The following is a 13,833-nucleotide window of genomic DNA, read 5'->3' as shown; positions in this document are numbered from 1 at the left end:
CATACATTCAACCCAGTACAATTATCTGGGCCTACTGTGCTTTTTGCAATTTTCACCCCGAGTGTGCTGGGTATACTCAGACGTGAATCCCAGGCTCTCCACACCACTGGAGTCAAGCTATCCAGGCTGAAGAAGGCTGATAGCCAGAAACCGGTCCTTGGATGCTTGATACCGGTCTGGGAAAGACATGGCTTGGTAGTTCGGACTGGACTGTTCCCATGAGGCACAGGGTCAGAGCTGATTTGCATATAGCCAGTGTCTAACCCAGGGTGGTGTGGAGTGCAAAAAAAGCTATGGATTTAGGCCCAGATCCTTGTACTGGGTTGAATCTATGAAATTGTTCTACATTCTGTCCATCAACTGTGGTTAAACATAGAGCGTACCAAAGAACACCAAGTAGACGATCAGCTGTTTGTGAAGTTCACAAGTGTGAAAAAAGGTAGAGCTGTGTAGAAGAGAGCCATCCACTGCTGGTTCGTGCTCTGCATTAAGATCTGCTATGCATTAGCTAGAAAGCATCCTCGGAAAGGACTACATGCTCATTCTAGCAGAGTCAAAGCTGCTACCACTGCACTAGCATGCGGGAAACAGCCTTTACAAAGAGGTTTTTTGTGTGTGTGTGTGTGTGTGTGCGTGTGTGTGTGTGTGTGTGTACACTACCATGAAAGGTTTCTAGATTCAGTCTGGTGCCAAGGGGAGGAGTCTGTGGTCATAAAGACTATTCAACAAAAAGAGCTTTGCTGAAGGTAAGTAACGTGTTCATCTGGTTAATTGGGTATTACGAAAGAGAGACTATCATTCCACTAGCCATTGGGCCAGTTTTGTAAAAAGGTAAGTTCCTAGCACTAGAGATTTATAGTTAGAGACATTTGGGGTAATAAGGAGACCCCTGTGTTTTTTGTATGACCTTTAGTTTTAAAGGTACTATCTACTACCCTATTAAAGCACTTCTTGTTGTAGGGTAAAACATTGATTGGCCATTTAAATTAAGTGTTATCTTTAAGGTCACTGAATGATTTCTAACCTCCCAGTCCCTGTCCCCCTCCTCTAATATGCCTTATCCAGTCACAATGGCTACAGTTGAAAAGTGAAGTGGCTAAAAGGAATACCTTGTATCAGATTTGGACTTCACCATTATTCTATCTTTGGAACATTAGTGGTAAACAACAATACCCATCCAGGATATGCCAATAGCATCTGATAGACATGTCACAAAGGAAATTAATCGGAGTTTACTCTTCAGTCAAAACCTTCACTAAATAATAAAGAAATAATATATCTAACAGTAACCTACTTTCTACTGATGCTCTTTTATACTATACTCTAATTTTTATTCTTTTTCAGTCCTAGTTGTAGATAGATACTGAGATGCTGTTAATTGTTTTTGTGTGATGAGTTAAACATTGACTAATTGTGTTTGATCTATTTTGTTTGACTTTGTTGAATATTGTTTTTCAGGTTCTTCCGACTAAAATGTCGTATGCTGCTAATTTAAAAAATGTGATGAATATGCAGACTCGGGAAAAGGAAGGAGAAGAACAAAATGTACCAACAGATGAAACAGAAAGCACAAAGTGTGCTCCATCAGCTCATGATTTAGCCGCACAACTGAAGAGCAGTTTATTGGCAGAGATTGGATTAACTGAAAGTGAAGGACCGCCTTTGACATCATTTAGGTACAGGAAGTCATAATCTTCATTTTGAAATCTTCTTCGTGAACAAGAATAGCTTATATACTGTTCTACGTGTAAAAACAAATATGGTTGACACAGAGAAGCTTTTTTTTCAGATACTTTATGTGCCAGTACCCGCCTGTTATTCATTTTATTCGAATAATAATGAGTTAGTCAAAACACCTTGACATTTGGCTGCCTTTTGCTCTTAAGCTTTCACAATTGCTTAGTGTAGTGTATCTGATGGATACCTCTTCCTGCAGATCCCTCATTGTATGAATGTTCTCCAGATGCTTGATTTGAATCCAGAAACGCTTCCCCTTCACTAGCTCTCCATCGTCACTATGTAGCGTTGTGTAACTGCGGCCACAACATTGGCCTCCCAGTAGGCGATGAGCTAGTCCCTGCTTTTCTACACCTTAGTGCATGTCCAGCTCTCTTCTCAGTGTTTTACTGCTGAAATTACTCAGCAGTAAGCAGTGATTAGCTCAACTGTCTTCCATGGTTTCGAGGTTTAAATCCTTTCGCAGATGCTGTAAGAAGGTGTCTTTATTAGACACGTATGGCATCTGCATGTAATATCCTGAATCTGAACACAACACCTGAATCTGCGTTGCCCCATGATACACACCAACATATCAGAGAGTAACTGTTTCTTTTTGTGAAATCTTACAGGTATATGCTAGAGTGCTTCATCTACCCTTCAGATAAGTCCCTTTTCAGGCAACAATCTCCCTAGAAGTATTCCTCAAACAAAAATCTCTGGAAGGGGAAGTCCTCTTCTTTCTCAAAGAATCAGTCCTACTTCCGGGACCCCTTGGTCCTTTTCCCAGGCACTCATCTCTTCATCATCACCTAAGCTGATCCTGACTTTAAAGAAAGCATGATGGAGGAACTCCCTCAGCTTACCCTGTACATGTTGGTGATTTACAACAGACCATGCTGGATATTTTTAGGATGTCCCGATAGCCTCTGGACCCTCCTGAAGTGCATGCTGCTACCTGCAGGTTTAGAGAGTTTGACCACTCTTATCATGGCAACACAAACTTGACCTTGGTACCAATTCAAATGAAGTCAGTGCCTCCTGAAAGCCCATCCCCTGTGTGCTTAGGGATGCCTGAGACAGTCTAAGGTTACACCCTCAGTTTGTTTCAACACCTCCTCCAACTTAAGTCAGCAGGCATTATTCTAGTGACAAAAGAAAAGGTTCATGCTTACTTATATCTATCAGAGCGCCTACTTAGGGCCTAAAGATTCACCAAGCAGGAGACACGTTTCAGGTCAGATTCAGATGTTTTTGCCATGACTAATATAGTATGGGGCTCCACAGAGTATGATGACTACCTTCTTCTTTCTGACAATACAAATGTCTGCCTTTACCTGGACCTAAAAACGCAAGTGGCTTCAACACTATTCCAGAATGGGAACATCCCTTACCCCTAAGGGCCTCTTTCAGAGGAAGTCTTTTTGTTCACTTCGGTGGTACAAAAAAGAGCGGAGGCAGTTGAATTGACCCCAGCACAGAGGCCAAATCAAAAATATTTACTGAAATCATGCATCTCTGCAGTCTGTCCCAGGTGCACTTTAATAAGGGACTCTTGGAGCCCTTGTAGGCTGCTGAAGAGAAGCCAATGTGTGATCTAGTAGTCGCAGGTAAATTGAGCGATGACACAGACCTGTGTCTTGGGATGCAAAATGTGTGCTCCAATCCTTCCCCAGAGAGCCTTCCCCCTTATCCTTGAAACAAAACCAAAATGCCTTTCCTCCAGACCAAGAGTCTTAAGAAGCTGGATTTTATGGGCTGTAATTGTATTGTCTCTGGCAACCTAGCTCCTAGCACTGCTCTTTATTTAATTATTGGTCTGCATGACCACATGAAAAGCCCTTGTCTGATATGGTTAGTGATGTTCTAGATGCCTCTAAAACAATCTTGCTGTGCAGCCTGGAATCTGTGGAAGTGGTGGTTCGGTCCATGGCCACAGCGGTCTCACTGTGTCAGTGCGGTTGCATGTATTCTGCTGGCTTCTCCTGGAGTTGTCAAAGCAAATCTTATAGACCTCCTCTTTGAAGGCAAACAGCTGTTCTGAGAGAAATATAACTCCTCCCTTGAACACTTTGGAAACAGCCAAGCAATGACACGCTTGCTGGTCCGGGTATCCAGGGCAAACCAGACTCACCAGTACTGAAAATTTCAGGACTTCTCTCATTGCCTAAGGGTCCTGAAATCTGCATCCTTTGAAGCCAATTCAAATACCCCAACAAATGTAGCACTTTTTTTCCGGACAGGGGTGGATCTAAGAAACTCAATCACATCCGCTTCAGCCCATGCCATCTTCCACTTACTCCGCTGCCTCAGAAAACCTCTTTGACTCCTTCCCCTCATCCCCCATCACAACAAATCACTGTTCTCCAGTACTAGAGTATCTGTAATAGATTCACATGCTTGAATCATCCCCATCATCGAGGTGGGAGTCTTGCAGTATATTCTAAAGCAGTAGCAGTAATTAACATAGCTTTCAATGGCAAAAGACATTTAATTTAATAGCTTATCCACTCCATTTAAAAAGAACCAAACGTCAGTGAATTAGTTGACCTCACCCTCTAAAACACTTCAGAACAGGCATCTTCCTTCAGATTTTCACCGCATTACATGTGACAGGGAGTCTTCCTGAGCTCTGTTCAGTTCTTCTGATTTGGTTAATCCAGATTTTTCAGCTGTATTCCTGTATATCAGAACTCCTGAAGAAAGGACTGTTTAGACCTTGTGGGACCTGCAAAAGGAGGCTGCATAGTGAGTTTATTTACTACCTTCACCGACAAGGTGAAAGACTAAAATCTGCAGGATCTTTTCTACTAAAAACCTCAAAGATAGGGAGGGAAGACTTTTGATTTGGCTTTAGAAACTCAAAAGCTAAAACTGCCATCATATCTTGGGAGGAAGATAGTGAGAGTTCTGTTACCTCACAAAAGAAGAGATAGAGATCACCTCGTGTCACCTCAAGGGCACAGAAAAGACTTTAAAAAAAGTCCCACTGTGGCATGTCCAAGATGGCGCCCGAGCAGTAACTCTTCTGTGGAGCTCTGCCGCACCGGGCAGAAAATAGCGTTTCCTGTAGAAGTGGCGTCCCCCGCTACCGTAGCATTGGACACTGTAGACCCTGCCGGTGTCATCGGTGGTCAATTTCGGTGTCTGCTGTTGCTGAGCCGTACATGCAGGGCCGGAGTGCACCCGACCGGCATCCTGGCAAAATGGTGCTGCGGCGAGTGGAATAGAACCGCGTAGAACTGGTAGGCCTCACGCTGCAATGGAAGCCCGGAGCAATTTCCGCAGTACCACGGAAGAAAGCGGCGCTGCCCGGCGACGTGCCCAGGAGTTGGAGGAGCTGCCGGCGATTGCGTCCAGCGCGCCGGTCTGGACGTGACTGGCGGCCAGGAGACACTGCTGTCGCCGACGCGAAGTCGGCATTGCTCCAGAACGCGAAGAGGGGGCTTGGGGAGCAGAGGTGCTCCCTGGTGAACATCGAGGAAGGCAGAAGCCGCAACTGCATGGGCCGCTGGTGGACAACTGCAGTGCCGGCCACATAGCACGGTGCGCCCGCTGAGGAGTTGAGATGGGCGGAGTGACTGCTGCAAAGCAGAGGCGGTGAGGCTACGTGAGGTGAGGGACATTGGCCTCCAACAGCAGTAAGTTAAGTGCTCCCACCCCTCTCGGCTGCACTGTCCCCCCCTCCCGCAAAGACAATATTGGGACCCTTATCCACTGATTTGAGCGTGCATAGGGGGAAGTGGTGCAGTTGGGAAGACGCACTGAACTCTGCAGAAGTGAGGCAGAGAAGAGCCATGGCCCCAGCCCGGGCTGACTGATTAATGAAGGGTCGTCTCCCCAAGTGTACCTCAGTGGAACTCCGCCCACGGAAAGAGTCAGAGGATCAAAGCGTCGAAGAGGGCCTGGCTACCAGGCCCTGGACTGGTGAGCCACTGGATAATCGCGGCGCGGAGGCTTCCACATAGGACTGCACATGCAAGGCACTGATCTACGCAGCAGCGAGGCAGGGGAGAGCCATAGCCATTATCCGGGCTGCATGATCGTAGAAGGATAGCTTCCTCAGGGGTACCCCACCAACACAAGGGCTCGTGGGCCCACAATCAGAGGACTGTTGCATCAAGGGGGGGGGGGCTGGTGACTGTGTCCTAGACTGGTGGGCTGCTAGCTAACTGGAGCACGAAGGCTCCCATGTAGGAGGAATTTGCACACGCTGCGTGGTGAGGGGCGGGGCCACTGGGTTAGTGCCATAACAGCGGGCAGCCGGCAACGCACTGGCGGAAGGACTTCGGACATGCTGCACGCAGCACTATATGTAACCCCTTGAATACCAAATGAAAGGACACCACACAGGATATATATGAAATATATATGCATTTATTTACTAACACACTCCTCTGAACTCTTTATGAGGTCAGAGGCAAAAGCACATAACAAGTTACTCTCAGAAATACTTTAAATAGCACAATTTACAGTTAGGCCCTAGGGGCGCGTAAAACCATATACTAAGTAAGTGGTATAAGAACCACGACTTGGGAAAGGAAAAAGCCTAGGGCTTAGAGAATTGCTGGGGATACACTATCTGACCCTTAGGGTAGCAGTAGGAGGCCCACAGGCGGCGCGTTCAGTGTCAGTACACTCACGCGAGAGTCAATAGAAAGTCAATGGGTATTTAAAAGGTAAGTAAATGGAGATTTAGGACACTTCCGGTCTAACTAGGAAGACACAACTAACAAAACTAGACACTAGGATAGTCAATCCCTTCAGCAGCACTGAAGTACTCGCGTTACCTCAACCACCGGGCTGCGGGTGCATAGGTGTCAAAGTGTGTCGGGATTTCTCGTTGATTCCTATGGAGCCTTGGAAGGAGGTGCTGCAGGCGACTAGGAGGAAGATTTCCGGGTGGATCCAAGGGTGGATCGGAGTTGAGGAAGACCTGAAAGCAGAGGGGACAGAGTCTAGGTCACTAGCGAGTGACCGGGTGGAACCAGGAAAGAACCAGACGTCGTCGAGAAGCAATCAGGTGCTGTCGTGAAGCTTCTCTTTGCAGCCACACGGACCAGGAGGCGTTGAGGACGACCAGGTGCTGGAGAGGAGCTGTCCCACGAAGGTTCTCACAGATGGAGGGGTCGACTTCAAGATCGGAGCCAACAAGCCTAAGCAAAGGCAACCCACGCAGGATACACAAAAGGCTTCGGGTGCAGACCAGGAGGGTCTGAGGTACTTCACCTTTTCAGGGAAGCAGGGGCCAGTCTGGAGCAACCAGACCAGCGATGGATTTTCAAAAGAATCGTCGCCACAGGGCTACTAGCCAACGGGCAAACAACCGGACAACGCGTTGAGCAGAACACAAGCAGAAGGGCCCAACACAGATCTCCTTGAATGTGGAGGGCTGGTCTTCAGTGCAGGTGGAGCTCGGTGTCGGGGTGTCTCAGTCCCCAGTGCACAGCTTCGAGGATGCCTCAGGAGCTGCGCTGTTAGCAAGTTGTAAGCTTTCCAAGATGTCCGGTCCCACGGGTCTCAACGCCTTCCACGGTGCTCAGCTGTGCTTGAGTCGTGCAGTGGGGTCAGAGAGGTCTGGGTGTCAGGGTCTTGTCAGGCTCTGTGCTCGGGTTCCGGCGGGAACGGGGACAAAGCAAGCAGTCGAGTTGCTGGATGGTGCCTGGTTGCCCAGGGTGGTCACTCCTTGGCCACAAGGGAGATTCTTCAGTCTTCAGCTCAGGTGAATGTCGAAGGGTCCAGAGTTTCGTTTCAAGTCGATTCCAGGATTAATCTAAAGTCTAAGGACACAGCTCCTATCTTTATACTACTAAAAGGGTCTGGATTAGTTTCTAGGTCCCTCCTATGGGTGAGAACAGGAAGGGGGTGGTTAAATCCCTATCCTTTGTTCAGTTTCGCGCCACAGCTGGAGCTATAGTGCCCCAGCAACCGGTTTCAACTGGGGTATGCATTAAGCACCAGTGTCTCAATCTATTCAACCCTCCCTGTCCCAATACACATCCTCCTGTCTGGAGTGGTGCTCGCACCTCCCCAAGCAGGAAACCTATTGTCCAAACCTCTGTGACTGGAAGGACTCCCAGCAGCAGGAGGACAGACTTGTGTCTGTGGCAGCAGGATCCATTTTGTGATGCTGGGGCTCTGGTTAACTTTAACCGGGTACAGTAATTCTAACATGTCTTCTCCCTCTAGAAGGGTGGAATGCTACCCCCGTCGCCATAATTGGCGAGGGGGTAGTATTCTAAAGTGTATGACACCTTACACGACATGTTTGGATAAAACCAAACCAAAGTTAGCATTAACCGCGTGGGTTATAATGCACTTAAGATTATATGGTATGGCATTATCATAGAACAGCTATAAGGACATGGTTCCGAAAGCTGCAGACCGGCTCAGCTCATGCTAGAGCATGATCTCACACATAACTAAGCACTCTGCCTCCAGGATTGTTAATACCTGCCATAGGAGTGACTTATAGGTTACTATGTGTCTATAGGTAAGTAGGTATAGGAATACTACACCTAAGCAAGGGGTGATTACACAACCTTGCCCCAGCCGAGGAATCAGCCAGTTGTGTCTAATTGAGTGGCCAGCCAGGGGTGGCATAATGCATGCTGCAGCTCCTGGTAGGCTTTGGTTACACCTATGCCCTGAGTACCTGTGGTACACTTCTACAGTGGCTGACAAGGTGAACCAATTCCCAATTGTGGATGTACCTAGAGTACATGGTGTGAATTTAGAGAGAGTGCATTTGTGCTGTGGGTCTGATTAGCAGGCCCACAGCCAAAAACCATTAAAGCAAAGCAAAAAGTGGGGGTGACCATAGGAAGCAGACCCTACTCTCCTACAGTCCCAACACACACTTATTGGCTCCATAAATTGTGGGACCTGTTTGGGATGAAAAAATTAACTGCTGTTGTCAATTATACCTTACCCAAGTTTGAAAAGCGATAGGCACCATGCATTAAGCACCTCTCAGGAGTGTACCAAGAGCTCACATGCCCCGTATACTTGAAATATTACAGATTACACCAGCCACCACCACAACAGAAGAACAGAGAAAGAATGACGTTATCTATACAACGAAATGTGCACGTAATGTTTATCCTACTAAATTGTTTTGATTCCTTTTACACCCCCCTCTCCCCCGCCACCCCTTCCTTCGGATCTCAAACACCTCGTCAACCATTGGGTGTAGGTGAAGGATTTTGTAAGAACTTAAACATAATAAAAACCGTTAGAATCTTTAAAAAAAAAAAGTCCCACCATGGGTCTTCAAAAGGCTCCTCTCATGAGAAAAAGAGAGAAAGTGCTTCTTCAGGCTCTAAATCTTAACCTACCACTCCTTCTGCAGCCCTGCGATTAAAGCCTGACTGATCCTCTAACCCAGTTGTGTGAAAGCACAAACTGACTGAGAAAACATTGATGACTGCACTCCCTTTGAAATAGTCGTGAAAACAAAGATATCGACCACAGCTGCTATAGCGTCTAACAAAGCCCTGTCTACTATCACTGTCCCGTCGATGATGGCCCCTGCACCGACGAAGACCACCTCATCGATGACGACTTCATAGACGGCCTCATAGACAACAACAGTTATATCAATAGGAACTGTACCGACACCATCGATGACCACGTCAACGAAGACCTCATTGACGAGACACCGACGAGCAGCTCCCTGAAAAGTTTTCTACATGGTCATCGAAAGCAAAGTTCGCATTGTTCAGGTGTAGGTTATGGTCTCCTAAAATATAAGTACTGTCATTTAGGAAGTTCATCGAAATTAGGTCAGCTAAGTCATCGATGAATCCTGGTTTATCACCTGGAGAGTGATAGACGAGATGAAATTTGATGGGACCGGTGCCTTTTGAGGGGGGATGAACTAGAAAATCAAACGAGGGGTAGTTGATGATGTGGAAGTGTGTAAGGCAAAGTTTGTTTTTGTGTATAACAGCTCCCTTCGTAATGCCTCACTTGAACCTTGTTCTCACTTATCTCATATGTGCTCCATTTGAGACGCTACTTTATTGTCCTCTTAGTCTCCTTAGTTTGAAAACTGCTTTCTTGCTTGCCATCACCTCTGCTTGCAGGATGAGTGAGCTTCAGGCCTAATCTTCAAAGCCTCCTTTTTCTTTCTGTCCATCCGGACAAAAGTTGTCCTCCGTACTAGACATACTTCTCTGCCCAAAATGGTTACCTCTTTCCACATAGGTCAAACCATCACATTGCCCTGCTTCTTTCCGCCTCTGCATCCTTCCAAAGAGGAGGAGAGACTCCAATGTCTGGATCACAAACAGGCGCTGTCTTTCTACCTTGAACGCACTAAAGAATTCCGGGTGGACGATCAACTCTTGGTGAGTTATGTGGGTGCCAAGAAGGGTCGGGCAGTGCACAAACATACCATCTCTCAATGGGTTGTCCTATGCATCAAAATCTTCTATTATTTGGCGAAAAAGGAACATCCAGTAGGACTGAGCGCCCACTCTACCAGGGCAACGGCGGCCACTGCTGCTTTGGGACTTGGAGTTCCCTTACTTGACATCTGCCAGGCTGCCATGTGGTCATCCTTGCACACTTTTACATGGCACTACTGCCTGGACAGCCAAGTCTGGAGAACGTTTTTTCGGCCGTTTTGTTCTCCAGGACTTTCTAGTGTGAACTTGGTTCGCAGGCCCACCTCCGGGGTTGGTATTGCTGGGGTATCTATTCTAAGGTAAGGAATCTATAACTAATAGTCTCTTTCAGATAAACAAGTTACTTATCTTCGGTAACAATATATCTGTAAGAGAAATAGATCAGTTATAGATTCCTTACCACCTCACCCCATCCTCCCTGTTCTGCGAACTGACTTCTAGGGATAGGGGCTCCCTTACAGGGTCCTAGTTTTGTGCACCAGTGGTCAGTGTTTTGCATGGCTCTGCGCTTCTGCTGTGGAAAGTTGTGTCATAACTGATGTTAGTACAAAGGGACAGCCTCTAAGTAGACATGGCAACGTCATCCCGGCGACCACAACACCAACGACGGACGCAGAGTCAACCGACGCCACCTACAGACGCCTAAGGGTACTGCTACAAATAAATTTCTCTGGATCCAGTCTGACTCCTGGGGGTAATTCTAAGGTAAGTAATCTATAATCTGAAAGAGACACGTTGGTGATAGATTCCTTACCTCAGAATATCGCCGAGATGACATCACAGAGACTACTTAGGCGCCACCCATGCGTGCTGACGTCAGTTCTTTCTTTTTCCACGTCAGTAAGTGCAGATCCGGTTAGAGCACGTACCGCCGTAATTTTTTGACTATCTTTTTTTGATACTTTTTGTCTTGTGTTGGTCTTCTCTGGTGCTAGTAGGGATGCCTGGTTTTGAGTCCTGCGAAGCCTGCCGTCGCAATATGGCGGTGGTGGACCCTCACTACATCTGTCTCTACTGCCCTGAGCGCGACCATGACTCCCGGTCCTGTCTGGACTGTAGGGCTATGGCCCCTTAGGCCTTGAGGGAGCTTCACCGCAAGTTGCTTGAAGTTTGGAACTCGTCCCAGTGCCGTTCGAAGTCCAGGGGTCGTTCCAGTGACTGCTCGCGTATTCTTCACCCTTGGATTCGGGTAAGAGACGATACAAAAAGAAGTTGAAGAAGCGTTTTCGCTCTCCGACGTCCCCCTTTCAGTCCTCGGATGTGGACGAGGGAGACAGGGGCTCCTTCGGAGCCTGGGAGTCCTGTGGCCCACCCGCCTTACCCGGGTCCGCCGGCGACTCCCGCACAGATGCAAGAATTTCTTGCTGCCAAGGACCGCCTGTTTAGGCCTTGGGCACCCACCGTGCACCTTCAGGCCCGCGGTCCAGTGTAAGGATCCTGCTGGTCCGTCGACTTCTCCGGCGAATCCAGCCCCGGCGCTGCCAGCTGCTCCGGCGCCCCAGGATCTTGCGCCGCTGGCTCAGGCCACGGCACCAAGAGGTCCCATTCTGCCGGCCGCGCTTCTGTAGATACCGCTGGTTCCGCCTCTGTCCCAGTTCCCGGACGGTTTTGTCCCCACCTGGGATCCGAATTGGGACACGGCCCCGGCATGCCTCACTGCTGGCGCGGTTTCGTCCTTCCCCGGTCCCTGCCCTGCCGCTGCAGCCGGTGCCAACTGTGCCGGCGGTGGAGGATGATTGGGAGGGGTCTGGGGACCCTCTTGCTCGTCAGTGTGATTATGAGCAGGACTGGGTGGATGACTTGGAGGAGGCCGATGGCCTTGACGTCTCCTCTGATCCGGGGTTTGCCTCTCCCTCGCCCACTATGGAGGAAGGTGCCTCCATACGGTGGTGCTCTGTACGGCAGCTGAGGTCCTTAACCTCGATCTCCCCCCATGGTGACCTTTAAGACTAATCTCCTCACTGAGGTGCTCCAGTCTGCGTCCACTTCCTCTGAGCCACTGCTGCCCTTTAATGATGCCCTGACTGAATTCTTGTTGGGCACTTGATAGCGGCCAGCCACAGGGGACCCTGTGGATAAGAACATCGCCAGGTGTCATCGCCCGGTGCTCGGTGACCCGGCCTTTCTGACCACCCATCCCACGCCTGAGAGTCTAGTCATTCAGGCTTCGACGTCCTAGAGTGCTTTTCCCACCGCTCCGCCGTATAAGGACTCTAAAAAGTTGGAGCAGTTTGGCAAGCGTTTGTTCTCTTCGGCCAGCTTATTGCTGCGGTCGGTGAATTCTGCGTGCCTTTTGGGTCGCTATTCCCACGCAGTGTGGGGCACCGTTGCCGAGTCGTTGCCTCAGTGCCCGGAGGAGGACCAGACTGTGCTCAGGCTGTGGCTGAGGGTAAAGACGCGGCTAGGTTCGCCATTCGTTGTGGCTTGGACATCGCGGACTACCTCAGTAGGGCAATTTCCATGACCGTGGCGCTTCGTCCCCACGCCTGATTAAGGTCCATCTGATTCTCCCTGAACGTCCAGTGCTCGCTCATGGACATGCCCTTTGACGCCACTCGCCTGTTTGGTGATAAGGCCGACAATGCCCTGGAGCGTTTTGAGGACTCAAGAGCTACAGCCAAGTCCTTGGGCCTTTCCCCCACGCTCCCGGCCACGTCTACTTTTCATACCTTTCGTGGCCACGGCAGAGGCGCCCCTACCCATTCGTTCAGTCAAAAGCCTGGGCAGAACCAAACTCAGCTTGCCCTAGGAGGCTGCCGGGGTGGCTCCGGGGGCCCGATGTGAGGTTCTGTCCACCTGCGCTTCAGGTCACACCCCACGCCAGTGGGTGGCAGGATTAGTCATCACCTTCTCCATTGGCGATCTGTCACTTTCGACATGAAGGTGCTGCAACTCGTCAGGAGGGGACTACTCCCTCCCCTTCGAGTCTGCCCCCCTGGCCATGCCACCTCAGTTCCACCGCATGTTGGGGGGTCAATTTGCGCTTCTCCAGCTGGAAGTCATGGCCCTCTTGGCCAAGGCGGCCATCAAGCACGTTCCTGGGCTTGAAGTAGGGCGTGGTTGTTATTCCCACTACTTTCTGGTCCCCAAGAAGGACAATGGGGACCTCAGGAACGTCAATCGCTTCCTCCGGAAGGAGAAGTTCAAGATGTTGACTCTGGCATAGGTGTTGACTGCCATCGACCCTGGATACTGGATGGTAGCGTTGGACTTGCAGGGTGCCTATTTTCACATCCCCGTCCTGCCGGCCCACCGGTGTTACCTGCGGTTCACGGTAGACCGGGAGCATTTTCAGTTTGCCGTGCCCCCCTTTGGCCTTACCAGTGCCCCTCGGATGTTCACGAAAGTGATGGCGGTGGTCGCAGCTTATCTGCGCAGGTCAGGGTTGTCAGTCTTCCCCTACCTAGACGTCTGGTTGTTGAAAGCGGGCGCGCCCCAGGCAGACTACGGCCGACCTCCTGCATTTGCTGGGGTTCTCCATCAACATGCTGAAGTCGCACATGAGTCCCTCTCAGAAGCTCCCCTTCATCGGAGCGGTTCTGGATTTGACACGGTTTCGGGTTTATCCTCCCGAGCAGCGAGTCCGAGATATTCAGGCAATGATTCCGATCTTTCAGTCTCTATCCCGGGTTTTAGTCAGTATGACCCTCCGGCTCCTGGGCCTGATGACCTCCTGCATCCTGCTAGTGCAACATGCCAGATGACA

General features: G+C 49.3%; 1 protein-coding gene across 18 annotated transcripts in view; it reads left to right on the top strand.

The window, feature by feature from the left end:
- UBR5 (ubiquitin protein ligase E3 component n-recognin 5) overlaps positions 1-13,833 on the top strand; it is a 2,064,863-nt gene that overhangs the window by 1,597,776 nt on the left and 453,254 nt on the right. For all 18 annotated transcript variants that reach the window (XM_086966085.1, XM_086966077.1, XM_086966080.1 and 15 more), the window contains one exon: positions 1,459-1,676. In XM_086966085.1, coding sequence (XP_086822211.1) covers positions 1,459-1,676 — 218 coding nt within the window. The remainder of the gene's footprint in view (positions 1-1,458; positions 1,677-13,833) is intronic.

This window comes from Lissotriton vulgaris, chromosome 4_1 (genome assembly GCF_964263255.1).
Source record: "Lissotriton vulgaris chromosome 4_1, aLisVul1.2, whole genome shotgun sequence".
In the NCBI taxonomy this organism is placed as follows: domain Eukaryota; kingdom Metazoa; phylum Chordata; class Amphibia; order Caudata; family Salamandridae; genus Lissotriton; species Lissotriton vulgaris.
The sequence above is the reverse complement of the archived record's forward strand: the minus strand, read 5'-3'. Positions and strand labels throughout refer to the sequence as shown.